This window comes from Paroedura picta, chromosome 7, assembly GCF_049243985.1.
Source record: "Paroedura picta isolate Pp20150507F chromosome 7, Ppicta_v3.0, whole genome shotgun sequence".
Taxonomy (NCBI): domain Eukaryota; kingdom Metazoa; phylum Chordata; class Lepidosauria; order Squamata; family Gekkonidae; genus Paroedura; species Paroedura picta.
This window is the reverse complement of record NC_135375.1, coordinates 25,898,168-25,921,149: the sequence shown is the minus strand read 5'-3', so window position 1 is coordinate 25,921,149 and position 22,982 is coordinate 25,898,168. Positions and strand designations below refer to the sequence as shown.

Sequence of the window (22,982 nt, the reverse complement as noted above, 5' to 3'; positions counted from 1 at the left end):
AGGGGAACATTTAAAGTGTCTTCTGGCGTGCCTGATTTTTAAGGTTTTATATATGTTCTGTATTTCTCACTGGGACTCAAAGCAGATTACACAGTGACTCAATAATATGAACATGATAGAATCATATAATCATAGAGTTGGAAGGGGCCATACAGGCCATCTAGTCCAACCCCCTGCTCAATGCAGGATCAGCCCAAAGCATCCTAAAGCATCCAAGAAAAGTGTGTATCCAACCTTTGCTTGAAGACTGCCAGTGAGGGGGAGCTCACCACCTCCTTAGGCAGCCTATTCCACTGCTGAACTACTCTGACTGTGAAGATTTCCCCCCCTGATATCTAGCCTATATCGTTGTACTTGAAGTTTGAACCCATTACTGCATGTCCTCTCCTCTGCAGCCAATGGGAACAGCATCCTGCCCTCCTCCAAGTGACACGCTTTCAAATACTTAAAGAGGGCTATCATGTCCCCTCTCAACCTCCTTTTCTCCAGGCTGAACATTCCCAAGTCCCTCAACCTATCTTCATAGGGCTTGATGAGACATTCAATAAATAGTGACGTGTGATTTGGATTGTAACATGAACCAGAAATCTAAAAAAACCAGAACTGAAGTAAAGCAAATGTATTGACATGACACATTAAATGATGCAAGATTACATACGAGGATCTAATTAGCAGTGAACTGTGCACAGTAGTATAGATCAGTCTCTTATAATTTGTCCGAGTAATTTTGTGAATCCTTTTGTTCAATGCTGCCCTGTTGCCTGTACCAAACCAAAATAATTTGGTTTTGCAAAATTTGTGGAAAGCCATGAGAGTGGGAAGCCTTTCTGACCTCCTCAGGAAGGTCATTTCACGAGGGGGGGGGGGGTCACAGTAGAGAGATGCACAGAAACAGGCATTTGTTGATTTTGCCCATTTGCAGGTTGGCACCTGCAGAAGACCCTACTCCGATGAGTAAAGTGACAATCTTGCAGGTATTGGGTCCAAGACCCAAGATCCTGCTTTAGGATGCTTAGGGCTGATCCTGCGTTGAGCAGGGGGTTGGACTAGATGGCCCGTATGGCCCCTTCCAACTCTGTGATTCTGTGATTCTAAGACCATGAAGGGCTTTGTATATGATAGGCCGGTACTTTAGATTGAGCCCAGTAATGGATGGGCAGCCAGTGGAGTGACTGCAGATTGGAGGGAGGAAGCCTTATTAGGCTGGAGAAAGGCAACTTGGGGGATAATTGGGTCCACCCTATCACCCAGAGCAGGGGTAGTCAAACTGCGGTCCTCCAGATCTCCATGGACTACAATTCCCATGAGCCCCTGCCAGCGGAGAAAATCTTCCTCAATTAACTTTTGGTCTTAATAACCTGACTAACGAAGAGTTCAAGAGATCTCACAAAGCTCATATATGGTGTTTTGTGATGGCCCTTATAACAGTTTTGCTTTTTTTTTTCCTTTTGAATTTTGAATAATATATCTTTTTTATTGTATATTGTGTTTTTCAAGCTACATTGATGCCCCTGGAGATTGGAACAAACAGGATTTAACAAATTGTTGTTGTTGTTAGGTGCAAAGTCGTGTCCGACCCATCGCGACCCCATGGACAATGATCCTCCAGGCCTTCCTGTCCTCTACCATTCCCCGGAGTCCATTTAAGTTCACTCCCACTGCTTCAGTTATTCCATCCAGCCACCTCATTCTCTGTCGTCCCCTTCTTCTTTTGCCCTCAAATTGTAGTCACTATATTTTTGCAGCTTTCTGCTTATGGTGGAAAAGATGCTAGTAAGTAACCCAAATAAGCCTTTGGAAGATCAGGCAAAAGAGTCAAGTTGTTAGACTGCATAGAAGGAAGGTGTGGGTAACAGCGAAAGAGCTTTGCGCAGGATCTAATTAAATACTGAATTGTTTTTTCGACTCTGCCAGAATATTTTCAAGTGATGGACTGAAATGGGTTACTGAGAACTCCGGGGTTATGTGTCAGGCATTGGCTACTGTTTTAAAGCTGCATAAAAGCAACCAACTTCACTCCGTACAGCTTCTCAAATGCAAACTCATGGTACTTTGTGTTTGTTGTAAGGGGGCCACTTGGACCTAATTCATGTGTTACTGGGGTGGTGTTGGCTTCTCCATCTTCTAGTCCCATGTTGCTCCAGAAACATCTGCAGAAAGGAGCCGAATTGGTCAGCAGAATGAGGCTCTTCCTTTCCACGCCAGCGTTGCCAGTAACATATCAATCCTGCCTCCATGTCCTTGGCTCTGTGCTCTTGGCAGGCAGCAACCCCTACAAAGCCCAATGGGAGTTGCTTGTCCACCATTTTGGAGAGGCTCGATATAGGAAGCTGCACAAAGCTATTGGCTCATTGTTTGTATGTATTGTTTATGTAAGATTTATGTTTTAAGGGGAGCTGGGATTGTGTTAAGAAATGTCTGGCGGGAGCATGCTGACGCTTCCTGCGAATCCGTTCCAGTGTGGGCGTGCACGCTGCTTGCTAGCGGTTTCTCAACTGCCCTGTTTCTCTGAAATAAGCTGTCTGCTGGGGAAAGGGAATGTGTGTTGCAGCAAACCTGGTCTTATTTTTATTTGACATCTCTAACTGTCTTCCATTTGGAGCCCAGTGTCTTGAAGATGAACGTCCCCCAGTGCTTTGCCTGGAAGAAAATCAGTTGGACTGCAGTACGGTAACCTCCACATGTGCAGTCGCCAGTTGTAGGGGTTTGTAGAGACTTGAGAAACAAACAAACAAACAAAAAATGGAGAATTTTATTGGATGGATCAGCAACTTGTGCCATCTAGATCAAGCTTGGCATTCATAGTTAACAGACTGGGAAGTGAATGGGGGTGGGGAGAGAGAGGCTATACTAAGTGAATCGATTAAATATTTATTACGGTCAAAGACATCCTGAGGAGTAAATACAATAGCATCAAATGATACATTTAGAAAATAGTTAAATAGCTTCTGTTAAAATGAGCAGATATGATCCGTTGGGTAAACAGAGGACTCTGATAGCTCTAGCAGCTGCACAAAACCTTGGCTACATTCCGTGATCCAAGACTCATGGTCTGAGGCAAGAAAGGCAATATACAATTCCTCAGATCTATCTGGGATGTTTTTGAATAAAGTGATATCTAAGATCACGATAAAAAGGGCAATGCATTAGAACAAGGGTAGTCAACCTGTGGTCCTCCAGATGTCCATGGACTACAATTCCCATGAGTCCCTGCCAGCAAATTGTAGTCCATGGACATCTGGAGGACCACAGGTTGACTACCGCTGCATTAGAAGATGCCCAACAGCCCTGACTTCCCAATTTTCCAATGGGCATGTTATAGAAGAAGAAAGATCTGTTTTTTTATACCCCGCTTTTCACTACCCAAAGTAGTCCTAAAGCAGTTTACAAACACCTTGCCCTTCCTCTCTGAACCTTATAGGGAGTGGTGGTTAATAAATCCCGTAATAATAACAACAACAGATGCCCTCTGAGGTAGGTGAGGCTGAGAGAACTGCCCTGCAGGATTGGCTCTGAGAGAATTGTGACTGACCCAAGGTCACCCAGTTGGTTGCACGTGGAGAAGTGGAGAATCAAACCCAGTTCTCCAGATTAGAGTCCGCTGTTCTTTAATGACTACACCACGCTAGCTGCATTTCTTGTTTATCCTGCATTGTTTTCTAACCTCTGCAATCCAGTTTTCGCCTTTATTTCTTTATACTCTGCCTTTCTCACAGGGACTAAAAGTGGATTGCATGATGCAGGGTTGGGAAATACCTGGAGACTTTGAGGGTGGAGCTGGGAATGGGTGGGATTTGGGGCAGGGAGGGTCTTCAGTACTGTATAATGCTGTGAAGTCCACCCTCCAAAGCAGCCATCTTCTCCAGGGGAAATGATCTCTTTAGTCCAGAGGTGAGCTAAAATTCCAAGGAATCCCCAAGTCCCACCTGGGGACTGGCATCCCTAGCACATTCCATATATGATTTTTATTGTATTTTTTATAACTTGGTATTCCCGTCTTTATTGCAATGTATCCACAGGACCCGGCCAGCTACCGCCCAGTCTTGCATCTTGCATTTTTGGGCAAGGTGGTTGAAAGGGCCGCCATGGACCAGCTCCTGGCATTCTTGGACGAAACTTCGGCACTTGACCCATACCAGTCGGGCTTCTGTCTTGGCCTGGGGTGGAGACAGTGTTGGGCGCCCTGACAGATGATCTCCGCTGCCAGCTGGATCAGGGCAGTTCAGCCATCTTCATGATGTTAGATCTGTTGGCGGCATTGATGTGGGGATACGGGGAACAGCTCTCCAATGGCTGTGCTCCTTCCTGCAGAACCGGACATGGAGGGTAGCTGTGGGGGATGAGTTATCGCTTCCCTGTCGACTTCCTTGTGGGGTCCCACAGGGAGCAGTGCTACCCCCCCCCCCATCTTTTTAACTTCTTGATGTGCTCTCTGGCCCAGCTGGTCTGGAGCTTTGGGCTGGGCTATCATCAATATGCCAATGACACCCAGCTCTATCTCTGCATAGATGGCCACCCGGACCCCCCACCCACCCCGAACCATCTTGCCAGATGTTTGGAAGCCGTAGCTGGATGGCTCAAGCAGAGGAGGAGCCAGAATTAAGTCTCCCTTGTGGGGAGGTGGGTTCCACAATGCAAGCACCTATAGAACATTTATTATTATTATTATTATTATTATTATTATTATTATTATTATTATTATTATTATTATTATTATTATTATTATTATTATTATTATTATTATTAAGACCTCCTGGTGGGCCAGGCTAGGAAAAGGACAGAAAACATGGGAGAGGTATAGTGGGAAAAAGTGGTTCTCTGAACTTCTTGTTCTAGGAAGGAATTGTCCCCACCAGTAACTTTGCCTAGTTGTCTTGCTTCTTCTCAGCGTGTGTGCAAGGAGAAGTATGAAGCCGCTTGTTTTTTACGTTTGAATGCTGGCAACCGTCCCTTCCTTTTGAACAAATTACTTGGCTCCCAATACGTTTCTGGGTTCATCTCAAGCTCGAGTATCCTGATATTATCTGTAAAGCCTTCCATGAACTGTGTCCCATATACCTGAAGGTGCTTTTCTCACCATATAAACCCACACACCGACTAAGTTCTGCTCAGCTGCTTTTGTAGACTGTGACCTCTGCCTGACAAGTTCTTTGTGTGGTGGTGTGAGCAGATGCTGGTCCCTGTTTTATGGAGTGGTTTGCTACAGGAGTTATGCTCTCTGTTCCGGAATCCTTGTAAAGCCTCTTTTGTTCTGTAGAGTTTTCTGTTTAATTTTTGGAACCGGGACTATTTTTGGTGGGTTTATAAAATGTAGATGGTGTTTGTTTGTTTTTGAAGTGCATCTTGTCGGGCAGCGCTGTGTTTTGCTGTTGTTCCTGAGCAAGCAACTAACAGCTGCAACACATGAGCCAGAATCTGATAACCGCTTTTAAGTTCGCCAAATGTTTTTCCAATTGCATTCGGCAGCGGTAGGAATTTTTTACGTGATTCGAAGGTCAGGTGGTCTGCCCAATCTGAGGAGAGAAGGTGCTTCTGCTGAGCATTAGGTGGCAGACTTGTTCCGCTGTATGGGAAGGTTCTGCACTGTTTTGCTCTCAAGGCTGCAAATTGCACATGCCGTGCTTGGCATCTACTTTTTATGTTACCCCAATTGAATCCTGAAATCGTTTAATGGGGAACTGATAGCACTTGCTTACATATTTTGCTGTACGCTGTTCATCTTGGAGACTCCTGACAGCCACTGCATCCTGTGCACAATTCTCTTCACCAGTAATATTGGTGATTATTATGTTCCAGCTAGACTTCTTCTCCATTGGTTGGGGCATGTCTCCCCTCCTCCCCCATGAGCATAGTTTTATTCTTAACATCAGTTGATAATAGCGGATACGGATTTATTTGCAAGCTGATTGGGATAAGAGTGGAAAGAATCATTTAAAAAACAGATTTTTTTTTTGTTTTCTAGGCATAGACCTTGTTATGATGAAAGTTAGTTCTTCAAACAGGTGGACGTATTTTTTCCACTTGAACAATTTGGATGATAAACACATCGTTGCCTTTTTTTTTGCTTGGAAGCTATGGGTTTGGATTAGGATCAGAAATAGTTTGCTGGAGAATGATTTTCTTGCTTTATGGAATGCACCACCTCTGTCTAACCCCGTCAATTAATTCTCAAAATTAATGTTAAAGTTATACTATAAAAGAAATGAATTATGAAAAGCTGCCTGCGTTTGATTCCTTCTGGACTTTGCCTCTGGTTCAGAATTCCCCACATATCTCATTTGCAACATGGGCTGTAATGTAAGCTTTGTGAGATTGCTAATTAACGTAACAGAAAAATCTGTTCCATCCACAGCAATGCTTAACAGTAGGGTGCAATTTTTAAAACGTATGGGATTACAATGTATTTTTGATTTTTGATAGCATTTTATATATTTTAGGCCACGTACCAAAGAACTGTGACACTGGTTTGAATCTTTTTTTGCAGATTCCATCTGCGCCTTGTCAAAAACTGAATGTTGCTTCAAAAGCACTGTGACATGGCATGAGAGGATCAGGTGCGCAAAGCCGGAAAAGTTGCCTTGGCTCATTTCAGTCTCCACCACAATCTGGTGCTGAGCATTTTTAAAGTGACTGCCTATTTGCCATTGCACTGAAATGTTGATATGGGATTCCTAATATCATTTTGCTAACCTTTGTTGCTGCTTTAAACTCTTCCATCAGAACACAGACATGGAGGTCCACTGCGTTAGGAAAAAGAACTCTGTGATTTGCTTGAGCGTGTTGGTGGCATTTCTTGCTTCCAGAGGTTAGCTTCAGAACACATCTGTATTGTAACAGTGCCGACTCATATCACTGTTTCAAAAATTCCAATGTGTGGGTTGATTTTGATTTGGTTTGGGGGAAGGGGCAGGAGAAGAGTAGGGGCAGGAGAAGAGAAGAGTAGGGGCAGGAGAAGAGTCTGTGCAGCCAGACTTACTCTTTCCATTTGTAATACTTATAGAAGTTCAATAGGGGGCCCTTGATGCTTTGATCTAATGCCATGGTACCCTTTCTTTAATGAACGGGGGTTCGGCATATTGTCTATCAGCCTGGGTATTCTAATAGTTTATTGTCATAAGCCCAAGAGTTACACCTAGGGGACCCATCTGCACTTTTTTGGGGTACCGTTTGAAACAGGTATTTACAAAAGGCCTTCAGATCAGTTTTTGTAAAGGCGGCACCCTGTTGTGTGCCATGACTGAAGTGTGACATGAGCATTTTCCAATACAATGGGTGGCCTAACATTCCTCTGGAAGGCCAAGCTCATTAAATATTCCATTCTCTCTCTCTCTCTCTCTCTCTCTCTCTTTTTCCATCCCCCCCCCCCCCCCCCCGGCCTTCTTGATGCACTTAGCTCGAGTCAAGCAAAGTCTGAGGTTTCTCCGCTGAGGACTTAGCGAAATTGCGTTGAGTTCTCAGATTTGAATTTTTTATGTGTATGACTTCATGATGGCATTAGCATGCGCTTTGATCCATGTGTGAATGGCACTGGGTCGGCTCTTATTGCCATATCCAGATGGTGTTACGGGGAACAAACAGTTGTGTTTTAGGATTTCTCAATAGACTGTCTAGACTGGCTTTGTAGCAGACAGATACAGCCACCCATCAAATTAGCGTTTGTCAGATTTATGGTAATGGTTCACCAAAGCCTTCCTGTCACTGACATTAAGATTTACGCCGCCAAGTTATTTTGTTTTCTACGAGATATAGGGAGACTAATTTTTTTTCTTCTTCCCCAAAAAAGCCCCCGTTCCCTCCCCAGGCTTGAATTCAATAGAAATTGTTTTCAAATGGAAGGCTTATGTTTTTTTCTTTTTTTTTAAAGAAATGATTAAAAATAAGTGACTTGCAGCTGGATTGCTTAAGGAAACCTTTTATTTCCTCCCCCCCCTCCTTTTCCAGAAGGCAAGATGGATGTGCGTTCTTCTGGTCAGAGCCTCCCACATGCCCTTTGCAGAAAGAAAAACATGTATGTGGGTTGCTCCAGCTAGAGTTTGCCCTTTCATGTTACACTGGAAGTAACATGAGCTGCTCCCCGTACACAGTGGGAATAACCTTTTGACAGGCACTATGTCCATTCTCAGTGGAAATGTTTTTCCAAGTCTGGCCAGAGTGCCTTTGATCATATCACCTCAAATGTAGGGGTCATAGCTACTATGCAAGGCAAGAACCATTAGCTGTTGACCAGAGCAAAAGACAAATTGGAGGGTTGGGAGGATTTTGGGGGGTGGGCATTTGGACTGAAACCAACATCTTTGGACTATCACTCGTTTTTGTGTTTCAGAATTAGTAGCTGAAAGGAATAAAAAAAAAACCTGCACAATTTTGGGAGGGTCAGTTGTTTGGGCAATGTAGTTTTGAAATGGTAGACTGCTTATTTACCTAGTTGATTCCTTAAAGAATCGAAAATTTAACAGTCTTCTGTCACTGTTGAAGTTTTATGGGGGTTACAACTTTGGAAATATGCATTCTTCCCCCTGCCCTGGTGTTCTATTACTATGATATATGTGGTGGATTTCCTTTGTGATTCTTCTCTTACAGGCGTGAGAAACAAAAAAGCACATTCCTGTCTTTACACATGGAGCACAGTAGATATGAGGCTAGCAGGAATGGGGTACATGCATATCTTTTGAAAGGCTGTTCCCAAATATTTGGCTATTGAACATATGCAACTGTCTTATACTGAATCAGGTGGTGGTCCGTCAAAGCCAGGTTTGTAGCTCGTGTCTGCTCAGACTGGCAGTGGCTCACTAAGGATCCGGCTGGGGTCTTTCACACCACCTACAACCTGATCCGTACTGGAGATGCCACGGATTAAACCTGGGACCTTCTGCATGTCATGAAGATGCTCTGCTACTGAGCCACAGAGCCGAGAGTTGTTTGGGGGTCCATATCATATCCTGTAAAAAGAGAGTTTGCTTCACATGGTTGGACAGCTGAAAGATCCTTTGGAACTTATTGCCGTTGGGGGTTCTCCCAGTGGCTGCTGGTACCTAATCCGTGTTTTCTCTGAAGATCCCTCCAGGCTCATTCTGGTAAGAACAAACCATGGCTTGATCCCTACATTTGAGCAACATGCTTGTGTTTTAGGTTTGGTCTTTGAAATTTTAGCAACAGATGATATGTCAGCACTTGTCTCCAGCAAAACCAGCAACAAAAAAACTATAGTAGTTCCAATTTTTTTTTTGCATAGATGTCTGCTTCCTTGCAGCCTAGTTGTAGTGTTGAATTTCATATTGGGTTTTTAGGAAGAGGATGGAAAATAAAATGCTCTGTATCCTTTATGGTGTCTGCATTTAGAATGCTGCATACAGTTCTGATTACCACATCTGTAAAATATGTAAGAGCTGAGAAAGATACCAAAAAAAGGGAAACTAAAAATATTGATGGGCTAGAGTATCTTCACTGTATAAAAAGTGAACACACCCCAGATTTGGAATTTAGTGAAATTTGCTGTCCCGTTTCCCAGAGCTCAGGGTGACAGGCATCAAAATTTGACTCCCCCTCAAAGTGAATTTAAGTGGAAAAGGAATTATATTTATGCTTATATAGTATTGGATTCTATGGGATATGCCGGTGTTCTTTGTATTCAGTAATGTTTTGTTAAATCAGGATAGAGTTATCTGATTTTTAAAAATTCTGATGAAATAAAAAGGTATACACAATAAAGAATATACATAATAGTATTCATAAGGAGAAGGTGGCAACCAAACCATAGAACCCCAGCAAAACTCAGAATTCTATCTCAAATTTTGCTACAAGTTCTATTTTCTGTATAACCCTTGACCATAAGTACTCTAATTTGTAAAGATCTCAGTTTTGTTGGGAGACTCTTAGTTTCCCCAGAGTATAAATTTCTTTTACTTTCATAAGCCAGTCATGAATTTTAGTCTTTTATTTTAGTTTGTCGTTCATAGCCAAGACCAGTCTGGCTATGGGAATCAAAGTTGAAGCTATGACTTGAAGATTTTGGGGTTTGTTTTTGGCATGTCAACTAAACATTTATCCGCAAGAGCTCTGGTTCATGGGGTTGTGCGTTTCGGCCACCAAAGCAACTGTTCCAGCCCAAAGCAGCCAGTGCTCCTGGTGCTAGTGCATCTTTGGCGCACACAGGTGCAGAGTTCTGTGCCTGCGTGTGTGCGCTGACTGGCGCGCCGCCCCCCGCCCCCCCTCCGTGCCGTGGCACTGGCTGGAATGGCCACTTCGGTGGCCGAAACACACAACCCTATATGGAATCTGTCTTGCTCAAAAAAACCTGAATACATTTTGCAGGAGTGGTTTGAGAGGCAATTTTGCAAAAGTAGTATAATGTTTGCTTAGAAGCAAGCCCTCAGAGCCAAAATTGTAACACACAGAGAAATTCTACTCTTTCGTATTGGATATTTTCAGAATGTTTCATAAACACAAGAATGTCACGGATGTTTATTCTCAGATTATTTTTTAAGTTTGATCAATGCATTGACGATTTATTGCCTGGGAGATACAGGGTCATTTTGAATCTCTAACAAACAAACAGAGACGCTTTTATATCTCCTTTAGATATTGAGGGTTGTGCTCTGCAAAGATTGCATGTTTTAAGGGAACAGTCAGTTATCAAGCAGAGCTGTGATATAGAGGTTAATATGCTGCTTTAATTTATTCAGAGGTTTTAATCTCTGCATGATTGTTTAAAGTCATGCTGCCTCGCAGGCGGATCCAAGCGTCTGCCAAAGTCTTGCTTTCCGGTCTTTCTACGTTCTTCTGACCGGGCCATAATGGCAGATGCTGGACTGGATGATCCAGCTGATTAGAGAAGCAAAACTCGTGAACTTTTAATAGTAATGGACAGAAAATATCTCCCCGCCCTCCCACCACCACAAAAGACAAATTTTGCACAAAATAGAAATGTAGGCGCACCAAAGCTTATACCTTGAATAAAACTTTGTCCGTTTTAATGGTGTCACTGGACTCAAACATTGTTCTACTTGTGTTTATTTATTTATTGTATAGCATGTGTGTAGAATTGCCAGGACGTCCTGGGATTGTCTGACAGCCAGGCAAGAGAACTTGGAGGTCGTTTGCCATTGTCTGCCTCTGCGTTATGACCCTAGTAGAGGTCTCCCGTTCAAGTAGTAGCCAGGGTTGACCCTGCTTTGCTTCTGAGATCTGACAATGTATTAATTTTATCTATTATATGATCAGGTTATTCCATTTTATCACTGAAGCAGTAGGTGCAAACTTAAATGGACTCCAGGGAATGGTAGAGGACAGGAAGGCCTGGAGGATCATTGTCCATGGGGTCGCGGTTGGTCGGACACGACTTCGCACATAACAACAACAACAATTCCATTTTAATATACAAAACTTACAGCCTTAGAAAGAGTTCCTGTATTAACTCAGGTAGGTGTCTTAGGATGAGTTAATACCACTAACAGACATTTTGGTAGTTATTTACTGGGGGCAAGTTGCAATAAACAGACTTTCCATCAAAATACCCAAGGTATAGAAATAGATAAAGAACTGGACAAAAATATCACTTGCTGTGACATCATGACAGTTTCCACTATGTGTCAAAGAGCAGCATATGTTAGATTAGTATAGCTTTTGAGCTTCTTATTATATCATTTTAAGCAACTTGCTTGGGCTAGAATCTTGCTTCCCTATAACCATAAACTGCAAGCTGAGGGCACAATCCAACATAATTATTACTGAAACTTCAGGGCCATCTAAACTCCTCTGCATTCTGCCCTGAATTCCTGGAACTTGAAGACTGAACAGGAACACAGGATTCATGTCTTCACTCAGAAGCAAAGTAAGTTTAGCTGATTGGCCAAAGAATTTGTGTGTACACCTGGAACAAGGCATTTTGAATATTACTTGTTCCAAATTTGTTACCCCCCCTCCAATTAGACCGATCTGCACTGTATTGAACTCCCCCACAAAAACTGTATGTTAATACTAGAATATTAAATAAAATGAATACATTTTGCATGGATGATTTGGGGAGATAAGTACTACAATATGTGATTATGAACAAAACCCCTAAAAGCTAAAATTGCAATCCACGGAGAAATTCTAGTCTTGCGTTTTAATATTTTCTGAATTTTTCACAAATAAAAGGATCCCTTTTGTTCCCCGTGTACATTTTGGGCAAAAGGATACAGTGACTAGCACTGCTTGTCATTTAATTTGCTTTTTGTCAAGATGTTGGGAAAGGAGCAGTAATACAAAGTAATACAAAAAGTAAGATTTTTTAAAAAGAGAGAATAGTAAATTCTGCCTTCTTTCAGAATATTTTTTGTAGTCCTCTATTGAACAATATGTCTAGCCTTCTTCTGTTGCTGCATATGATGTGTTACTCGTCTGGTTTTTAGATAACAACTGAAAGAACCGTGCCCTTTAGAAAACAACAATGTCCTGTTACTTTCATTTACTTGTCCTAGACGTACTGGAGCGCTTGCTCTACTGCAGAGGCCATTGTGATCTGTTTTCTAAAGCCCATGCCTTCGGCAAATGGTTGTTTTTCTGCAGTCACCATACAATAGTAATATTAACGTGCAACTCCACATGTGAATTAAAAAATATCTTTAAAAAAATGGCCTGAAGCCCAAGAATACGGTGTTCTTAAGACTGAGACAACAGAAAGATTTAGACACTGAAGTGGACAACAATTGTCATAGAGAAACAACAAAACCTGGGGTCACTATAGAAGGAGAAAGTACTAGGGCACCTATGGTATGTAACAGTGTGACTCAGTTTCTCTGAAATGTTTTGCAAGATATATGTTCTGCTGTGGACAGCGGTAGTAGTAATCGTAAAAAAGGACCTTTAGCTTTTGCAGTTCTGTTCTCATTATAGGGAAACGTTCTCCAATCTACTACATTTTGTTCTAGAACCATCAACGATCCAGAAGGAATTGTGAAGAGGACAATGTGACAGTCCTGCTCCATCCTGCAATAACCCCCTCCCTCTTTGAACTCTCATGGGCTTGAAGCTGTCTAATTCTGCCCTTTCCCTGTCTCATGTCCCCTGAATGCTAGTCAGCATTCTGTTTCTCCTGGAGCATGCTGGGCTGTCTTTTTGAGAGCGTTTTAGTAAATTGACCCCTCCCCCAGGAAGAAAACAAAGAGTTTTTTCTGTATAGACAAGAAACCTCCCATAATGTTTGCAGGTGGCGTGATTTTTGTTGTGCTCATTTGTGTGTATGGGAGGACCAGGATTGTTATTTTTATTACAAAGATACCATGAGCCTCTTGCGGCGCAGAGTGGTAAGGCAGCAGACATGCAGTCTGAAGCTCTGCCCATGAGGCTGGGAGTTCAATCCCAGCAGCCGGCTCAAGATTGACTCAGCCTTCCATCCTTCCGAGGTCGGTAAAATTAGTACCCAGCTTGCTGCTGGGGGGTAAAGCGGTAATGACTGGGGAAGGCACTGGCAAGGCCTCCCTATATTGAGTCTGCCATGAAAATGCTAGAGAGCGTCACCCCAAGGGTCAGACATGACTCGGTGCTTGTATAGGGGATACCTTTACCTTTTTACCACGAGGCTGTGGCCCTTTTCAGGACAGCTGTGGAAACTCCTTAATTCAGTCATTTTAAAGAACTTCAGAATCAGCATCTCCCTGTATACTGCTGATGGTTGGATTCTCTTGAAAGAGCTTGTTGGGTGTGTCTCAGCGTCCAACAAGGTAGAGATTGCCTGCCACATCAGTCTGAGGAGAACTTGGGGATGATAACTGAGAATAATGAAGGCCCAGCCTGCTCTGTTGTGTAGGAATGAGATGCCGTGTGGTGGGGTTGACACTCAGTATCATGTTATTAGGGCTTAGGTAGCCTCACCTACGTCATAGACGTTCAAAGCCAAAGTACCTGGTGTTGTGAAACTATGTTGATGGTTCGACCTGGACATGTGTATAGAACACGATTGAAATACTGTGTACAGTTCTGGTCAGAGCTAGAAAAAGCACAGAGGAGGGCAACCAAGATGGTTAGGGGACTGGAGCACCTTTCCTGTGAGGAAAGGCTGAAGAGTCCAGGACTGTTCACTTTATAAAAGAGACGACTAAGGGGGGATGTGATTGTTTGTTGTTGTTAGGTGCGAAGTCGTGTCCGACCCATCGCAACCCCATGGACAATGATCTTCCAGGCCTTCCTGTCCTCTACCATTCCCCGGAGTCCATTTAAGTTTGCACCGACTGCTTCAGTGACTCCATCCAGCCACCTCATTCTCTGTCGTCCCCTTCTTCTTTTGCCCTCGATCACTCCCAGTGGGGGTGTGATAGAGGTTCATAAAATTATACATGGGATGGAGAGGGTTGACAAAGAGAAAAACTAGGACTTGAGAACATAAAAAGAAGAAAAAACACTGATGGGTTCAGGACGGACAAAAGGAAATACGACTTTAATAGTGGTAAGCTTCTATTAAAGCGACAGGATGTTTTTCTGCAAGCCTGTTAGCAACCCTAGAAACAGAGTAGTGCTCTTCCTATGAGTACTTTCTTCCAACTACATTAGCTCATAAACTGGTCCCACTGACCTAGGGTACCATCGCCCTCCAGACTGGACTACTGTATTGTGTTCCATGTGAGGCTGCCTTTGAAGATTGCTTGTTAGCTTCAGTTGGTACAAAATGCCCTGACAAGACCCCTCCCCGGTGCTGCATCAATTGCAATGGTTATTTTTCTGCTTCTGGGTCCATGGTTATTACCCTTAAATCACTTTAGGGCCTGGGTCTGGCATATTTATGAAATCGTGGTCCTACAGTTACATCCATGCTGCAATGATACTCTCCTACCAGTCTTTTCTAGTGGCACCTTCTGCAAGGATTACTCCTGTAGCAATAGTTTGGTCACTTATTTTTTTAAGGTAGGTCCATTCCTCTGGGATGACCTACCCAAGTGGAGGCGGAGTTAATGCCTTTGCTCAGCATTCCGGAAGATTTATACTGTTTTACTACAGAGTGTAAAGTGACTTGGCTGCATTTCTTGAACATTGTTGATCTTGTTGCTGTTTTGGTGTCCTTTCACCTTTAGTTGTGTTGTTAGCTGCTTTGAGTCTAAGTGGACAAGGCGGGTAATACTTTAAAAATTAGACAAAGAGCTGTTTTTTATACCCTGCTTTTCACTACTCGAAGGAGTCTCAAAGTGGCTTAAATTGCCTTCCCTTCCTCTCCCTGTATTGGACATACTGTGAGGTAGGTGGGGGGGGGGGAAGAGCTCTGACAGGACTGCTCTGTGAGAACAGCTCTAACAGGACTTTGACTAGCCCAAAGTCACCTGTCTGGCTGCATGTGGAGGAGTGAGAATCAAACCCAGCTCACCAGATTAGAAGCCACTGCTCTTAACCACTACACCAAGCTGGCTCTCCTTCATTGACAACAGGCTTACTATTTCTTACGTCCTTCAGTATTCTTCTCCCATCATGTACTGCTTTAAGAAGATGCTTGAATCCTAAATTACACCAAAACTCTCTGAATCAAAGCCTCACTCTTGGCAAAGTTGTATATGTTGTTTATTTAAAACATTTCTCGCCTTTATCTTGCCTCCAAACGCCATGCCTGAATAGTACCCTGAAAGGAAAACCGTTCTGATATTAGACTGGCTTCTTAAGTTTTACATGTGGGTGTGTTTCCTACATGCCCCCGTAGTGTACCCTATAGAATGTATGGTGGGCCCATCCCTCTTTTCAGTCTTCCCTGAGACATGCAAAGAGCCCTTTGGCTTCATTCACCAGCTTGAAGGTTATCCGAGGCTCTGTTGTAACTGCAGGGACCTCTCCATAGAATTTAGATGACAAGTTGAGGCATTTTCAGAAATGTACTTTATTGTCCCTTAGCTGTATTTACTGTCTGGGACAAACTAGAATAACATATCAAGTGTAGTGATTAAACGAAGAAATATTGTGCCTGAATAAATACAGGTGCAGATCTTTTAAATATGAAAGTTCAACCTTTATCCTACCATGTGTTTTAGTGTTTGAAATGTGTTCTCTAAAGCACTATAAACCTCAGCAGCAGATCCTTAAGTATTCACACCTTCTTTGGCTCCTGATGTGTTAAGGATTTATTTGCCTGTTGAAACGTATAAAAGATATTTTTTGGTATTAGAAGACAAAGTAACGTATCCCATAGGAAGAAAGTAAGTTCCCTTTTGCACACTGGAGGAATAGTTGGTATAGTTGAATTAATGTTCAGACCCCTTTATTGATGCAGGGGCTGTTCTGCTCAAACAATGAGCTGCATGTTATTTGAGGCAATAGTATAAGACCCAGCAGTCTGCTGGAGAATTTCGACTGTTTTCTTTAGAAGTATGTCTGACATTGGTCCCATAATCAAAATTATCTATATAGTTTTCAGCATTGCCTCTCGCCTTGTGATGGCAGAAAGTACATGTTGTTGTTATGATTTTTTGGTTATGAACTTTTATGCAAGAAGAAAATATTAAGACAAGCTCACAGTTATCTCCCTTGGCTCAAAGGGGAGGACGCCAAACCATTCAATTCTGTTGTGATGCTTAAGATCACTAAGGGAGGTACTCAGATGAATCAAAACAACTTGTTGGCTTTTGGTTTTTTTACAAAGTCAGAACAGCCAGTAGAAACATGAACATTGTAAGTAGCTGCCAATGTGATATCGGTTATGGAAGAGATGGATTGATGATTTCCCTAGAGCTGGACTCTAAGGAACAGCTTGTAGCTCCATTATCAACAGTTTGTGGATCCTTCAGTGGGGGAGACATGTGTGCGACCCTCTTTGAGAACTATAGTTTTAGTTCAAACTGGTGATTGAAAAGCTTCTGCAGAGCTTCTCTGACATGCTGAAATAAAAATATCAGGGGATAGTTCATGCTAAGTTTAATAAGCTTAAACTCAAAATCAAATCAGGAATGCCGATTTTGTGAATGGGTGGGCAGATTGTGAATGGGTGGGCAGGAAGGGATGTGCCAGTGTTTGTCACTTGTGACCCTTCCTTACATACACAGGGAACTGCTGATTGCTACTGTGGAGTGGTAGGTGAATTTCCCCCAGGCCAGACTGGATTCTGGAGATTTTTGATGCGGGGATCACTTGGGCATGAAATTGGGGTCGCTGTGGGTGGGCAGGTAGTTGTGAGTTCCTGCATTGTGCAGAGAATGGACTACATGACCCTGGAGGTCCTTCCCAACTCTATGATTCTATGACAATAATAGTAGAAAACAACATTGGTGACAATCTTTATTCAGAATAGTAGCCGGTCCTCCCCTTTTTTTTTTAAGGTCCCTTTTCCACCCTATTTGTCAACCTGAATCCTACCAATAATCTCTTGGACTTTATAAGAAATGGGATTCATCTTTCTTTTCTGTTCTCTCTATCAGTGCTTCCGAGCGCTTTGCTGCAAAGGACCGCCACCACCGCGCCCGGAGTATGACTTGGTCTGCATAGGTCTCACTGGATCAGGCAAGACTAGTCTGTTATCACAGCTCTGCAGTGAAAACCGAGAGAACATTGTGTCAACAACAGGTAAGCTCATGTTACCCAAGCCCTTTTCAAAACTGAGGTGTGCTCAAGCCTCTGGAAAATTCTTCTGGAGCCAAACCAAAAGGCATGTTTTGAAATATGCTTAGGATTGGGTGGCCATTGTATTTTTTATCAGTACTGTGCAAAGAGCATGGGGCTTGTTGATTGAGCGTTACACATCTAGCAATTGCAGCCTCAGTTCAGCTCCTTTTGTGTATATGGGGAATCATTTTTTGATAAATTGGATGTGCCGTGGAAGAGACCAAATATGAAACAGTAGATACTCATGAAGTCCTTTGAGAGAGGTCTTGAGGTATGGTAGCTGTATACTGAATTGTAAGAATAGTCATTACTGAGCACAGCATGCAGTGAAGGCAGAAGAGGACCTCCACTTTATAAAAAAACTTTAAGATGTATAACGATCTGACCTGATACATCTTCAAGCAATGAAGGTTCAGTAGCACTTATATATATATTTAATTTCTAAATGTAACTGCCTTAGATGATACAACAAAATTTGAGTCCAATGGCACCTTTAAGACCAGCAAAGATTTATTCAAGGCATGATCTTTCGTGTGCATGCACACTTCCTCAGAAACTTCTCAAGATTGGCTTGACATTGTTCTGATAAGGGGATGTGGCTGCATGGGTCCCAGTTTGGCTTTTGCTACAGCTGTAGCCCACTTACCTCCACAAAACACTGTTCCTGGGGGATAGTGCAGTATAAAGGAGTGATGTAATACCAGAGGGAATCTACAGTGTGAAGGGAGATTTTGTGGGTATTTCCAGTTTTGCTTGGATCTGGCCTGATGCATTGGAGCAATATTGTACTGGAGGCTTGGACAGTTCATAGAATCATAGAGTTGAAAGGGATCTCCAGGGTCATCTAGTCTAACCCCCTGCATAACACGGGAACTCAAAACTACGTGCTAATATACTGCCCAAGTGATCCCCCCACAGACACCAAAAATCTCCAAAATTCAGCCTGGCCTGGAGGGAATTCACCTACCATCCTACAGAGGTGATCAGCAATTCCCTGGGATGCAAAGAAGGGCCACAAGAGACAAACACTGGCACATCCCTTCCTGCCCACCCACTCGTGATCTGCTTAAGTTCATAAAACCAGCATTTCTGTCAGATGACTATCTAGCATCTGCTTAAAAACTTCCAGAGAAGGAGAAGCTACCCAGTTTGTTTTGGGAAAGATATTTGCCTGGAGGACTACAATATCCAAACATATCTGCCTTCAGAAGTAACCTAACCTGTTGCTTGGAGTAGTTGTTTCCTTCCTGAATTACTAGCCAACTTCATCTCATTTGCCTTTTTGACTCCAATAGTCCTAGATTATTTTAGGGTTAAGGATGAAGTGATCCTGCAGTTTAAATTCTTAATGTCTGCCCAGAATATTTGGGTTTTTGGAATACTGATATAAGTAATGTTAATCATTCTTGGGCTTGGAAGATTCTGAATTCTGGGTTTAAATATTAGTTTGCAAAGTTTTTCATCCCTGAAAGATTAATTTGATTTCATACTGTGATATGAATTGAAAGAATGCCAGAGATAAATAAAACTGGAAAGCGAATGAATTTAAAATGAATTTTTTCATCGCTGCTAGGGTGACTGTGATCTGAAGCAGTGACACCCTTCTTAGATCTTTCGGTTTTAGGTGAATGTAAGCCAAGGAGTGTGTATTTTTGGTCCCCCCCCCATAAAAAGTCTCTGTTTTTGTTAAACGTGCAATATATATTTGTATAATTATATCTTATTATTCTGTATCCATTATTCATTTTATGTAAGCAAATTAGAAATCGAAGGAAGAAACACTGGAGTTCAGAGAACTATTTCAAGACTTGGTCAGACACTTGAAGCTTAGATTTCAAACTGATGTAGCTCCTGTGGGCACCTTCGTACATGCTGATGCATGGCTTAATGCCCATTTGCTTGTTTCCCAAAGCTAAGGCTCAATACTGGCTTTCCTTTACCTCATCAAAGCAGGAAAATCCAGAAACAACTGACTACACCAGCCTTTCTCAACTTTTTCACCACTGAAACATTCTTCAGGCTTCAAGAAACCCCAGAAGTTGCACAGTCATGCAGAATATAATTGGGACGCATAAGCATGTACAAGCCCACTTGGAGCCCCTCCCCTTCCCACCCCCTTTAGGCCCATCATAGGGCCATTTGGGGGAGAGGAGGCAGGTTGACATGGTCATATATGGTCATCATCCAATAAATGTCTAGCAGATTATTAAAAATATATTGAAAATTAATTAACTGCCACCCATTTGGGAAACCGTTCCAGGGCCATCACGAAATCCCAGAGTTGAGAAAGCCTGGACTACACCGCAGGAGTGCACTTGGCTTGCAAGTTCCCAGCATTTTGGCCCCAGCCTTTTTCTTCTGGGCCTCAGCCCTCCATGGATACTACTTTGTGGTGATGCTCAATCTCTGATCTCAAAATTCCAATATTTCCACAGACCTTGCATTAACCAATAGGTTGAGGAGGGGTATTAACAGCTGTGCTGCTTTGGTGGTCTTTAATACTGAACAAGCTACTAACTGTTTTTCTTTAACTCTTGATTTCAGGTTTTAGCATAAAAGCAGTGCCATTCCAGAACGCCATCTTGAATGTAAAAGAGCTTGGAGGTATAACACTATTAATTTCCTGCATATCTGACCAGTAGTTTTACATTCCTTTGTTTTTATTAATAATAATATTTAATCGTGCACTGCCAAAACCGTATACTCCAGACAAGTAATTAGACACAGTCCCTGCCTTGCAGGTTTACAGTCCAAGGCTGGCTTCACACATGTTACATAAAGTTCTCCTGCTTTTGGGTACATGTCACAGGCGGGTTTAAACGTGTTTGCATCGAGTTTCTAAATCTCTGCAGGAAGGCTGATTTATAGTCAGATTTAAACCATCCTTTTGTTTTACAGTGAATGTATGATTTTACTTTGCAGCAACACATAAGTCAACTCTTAAAGTACTAGCTGAGTTCTGTGGCGGGAGGAGGAGTAGGAGGAAAGAAGCACGAGAGAAAAAGTAAATTCAGGAGTGCCGTTTTTGGAAGCGGATGCAGTGGGAGACTAGAATGCCTTGAATTTCAGATGACACAATAGCAAACAAGCATAGGAAAGTTTCGGCTTTCCAGAAAGATTAGTTTCAGTGGAACAAAGAAAAGTGACAGAAGCACAGCAGCTAACCAGCTCTTCCTGCCGTGACGAAAGCAAATAAGTGCTATTTTAGGAATGAGGGTGAAGGCATGGAAGGTTTTGGATATCTCCTCGCCTCATTGATTTTGATTGTATTTAAGGTTAGACTGTGTATGCATTTTAGTAAAATGGTACACTTTTAGTACATTTTTCTTACTTGGAAACTTAAGACTCATTAGCAACTGAAAGTAAGGAGAAGCATTTACCAGAGTGTAATGACTGGGGAAGGCACTGGCAAACCACCCCATATTGAGTCTGCCATGAAAAGGCTAGAGGGCATCACCCCAAGGGTCAGACATGACCCGGTGCTTGCACAGGGGATACCTTTACCTTTTAATTCACTGTAAGACTCACAAATATGCTACAGTTCCCTGTCTGACATAATACAGATAGGCAGAAGAGAGGAAAGTTCAGTAAGGTTTGGTATTTCTGTTTTCAACACTGCAGCATGCATCCTCCGTTAAATGTTTACCTAAAACAATAAGTAGGTGATTTCCTCTCTGTTCCCATTCTGCCAAAGCAGATGTAGGAAGAACAAGGCTCCTTCCATCAGCCTGTAGCCCCTCCTCCATGAATGCTATCAAAAGCCAGACACCTTGAGAAAGAGGCGGATGGCTACAACTGCTGAGGCCTGGCCAAAGGAGGCATCAATTAACTCCAACTGAATTATATAGATTCACAGACAAAGAGAGCCTTGCTTCTTTAAAATTCCTACCCCAGAATCTTGTTCTCCAAGATGAGGCAGGACAAATCCAGCTGCTTTGCTGTACACCAGCATGACTACCCTCTGAAACTTAATACCTGCAGGACAGCCTTCATCTGTGTCCCTCAAAGGCACTTAAGGTCCTGCACACAATAATTGCTAAGGGTCTTATTTCCAAGAGAAATAATGCTAGCTTCAACCAGAGAAATAAAGTGAGCTCTGGCCTGGTGGAATAACTTCCCAGATGAGATCAGGGTCCTGCAGGACATAAAACAGTTCCCGCAAGACGGAGTTGTCCCACCACTAGGGTTGAGGCCCATAGGCCACCAACAAAACTGGCCTCCCTCCATAGATACACACATGGAATCTGCGCAAATAGATACAATGAATAAAACCTAGTAACCATAGAGACACCCTGCCTGAGCACTTATCCCCTCACCCCGCCCCCCACACCCTATCCTTGACAGAACGGAATGCCCCTATGCTGTTTTAAGGATGTTTTTAATTATTTTAATTTAAACGAAACTTGAATTATTTAACTGTGGTCAAGAATGTTTTAATGTACTCCCACTATGTAAATCGCCCTGAACTCCCAGGAAGGGCGGTATAGAAACACAATGAATGAATGAATGAATGAATGAATGAATGAATGAATGAATGAATGAATACATACATACATACATTCATTCATTCATTCATTCATTCATTCATTCATTCATTCACTGTAACCCACCTTGAAAACAAGTCTGAAAAGTGGGTTATAATTCGGTGAGTCCAGCTAGATTTCGAATCCACTAATATCTTAGAGTAGCGCTCCCCAACCTGTGGGCTGCGGACCACATGTGGTCCTTCAACTAATTGGAGGTGGGCCCCGAAGGACGCCTTCTCCCCCTTCCCTGGCCCTTTACTTCACCCCCCCCAGCCCTTTACAACACACTTCATTGTTGTGGCGTGTCTGTATCTTATTTTGAAGGGATGTTTAAACATTACCATAGCGATCAGAGAGTGTTAGGGCAGTGGTTGAGAGTAGAGGAGTAAACTACCCCCCCCCCACCGGGCCTCAGTAAAAGGCGTTGAGTGGTCCCCGGTGATAAAAAGGTTGGGGACCACTGTCTTAGAGGCCAAAAGGTTTCTCAGGTTATTAAGCTTTCAGGAGTCAGCGATCCCTTCATGGCAACATCTTAGTCCTTATATTCCAGTCAGAAGCTGGGAATGGTGTTGCGAAGGAGGAGCTCCGGACGCAGAATTGCTGTGTGCATTTTATTTGACACAAGGAGCATTGAATATCGAAAGTTTGTACCCTGAAAATATTGTTGGTCTCTTAAGTAGTCCCTGGCCTCAAATCCAGCTGTTCTGCTGCAGATCTCTATGGCTACTCTCCGAAAACTGTCTTCAGTAAGTCCACTCACCCCATATATCCTATTTGTTCCAATGGATGGGAGATTACTGCACTGGGTATTAAACCAAGGCTAGCCCTTAAATGTGAAATTTTCTCTATACCGCCACCCTTCACGGCTAAACTCACATTTTGTGGTTTATTTGGGCAGCACTGTGC

General features: G+C 42.7%; 1 protein-coding gene across 5 annotated transcripts in view; it reads left to right on the top strand.

Moving 5' to 3' along the window:
* Window positions 1-22,982, top strand: part of ARL15 (ARF like GTPase 15) — a 160,173-nt gene that overhangs the window by 42,293 nt on the left and 94,898 nt on the right. For 3 of the 5 annotated variants that reach the window (XM_077347102.1, XM_077347100.1, XM_077347099.1), the window contains 3 exons: window positions 17,367-17,511; window positions 20,095-20,154; window positions 22,754-22,822. In XM_077347102.1, coding sequence (XP_077203217.1) covers window positions 17,367-17,511; window positions 20,095-20,154; window positions 22,754-22,822 — 274 coding nt within the window. Of the gene's footprint in view, window positions 1-8,948; window positions 9,075-17,366; window positions 17,512-20,094; window positions 20,155-22,753; window positions 22,823-22,982 lie in introns of those variants that run through there. The other 2 variants (XM_077347101.1, XM_077347103.1) reach the window with 2 other exon arrangements.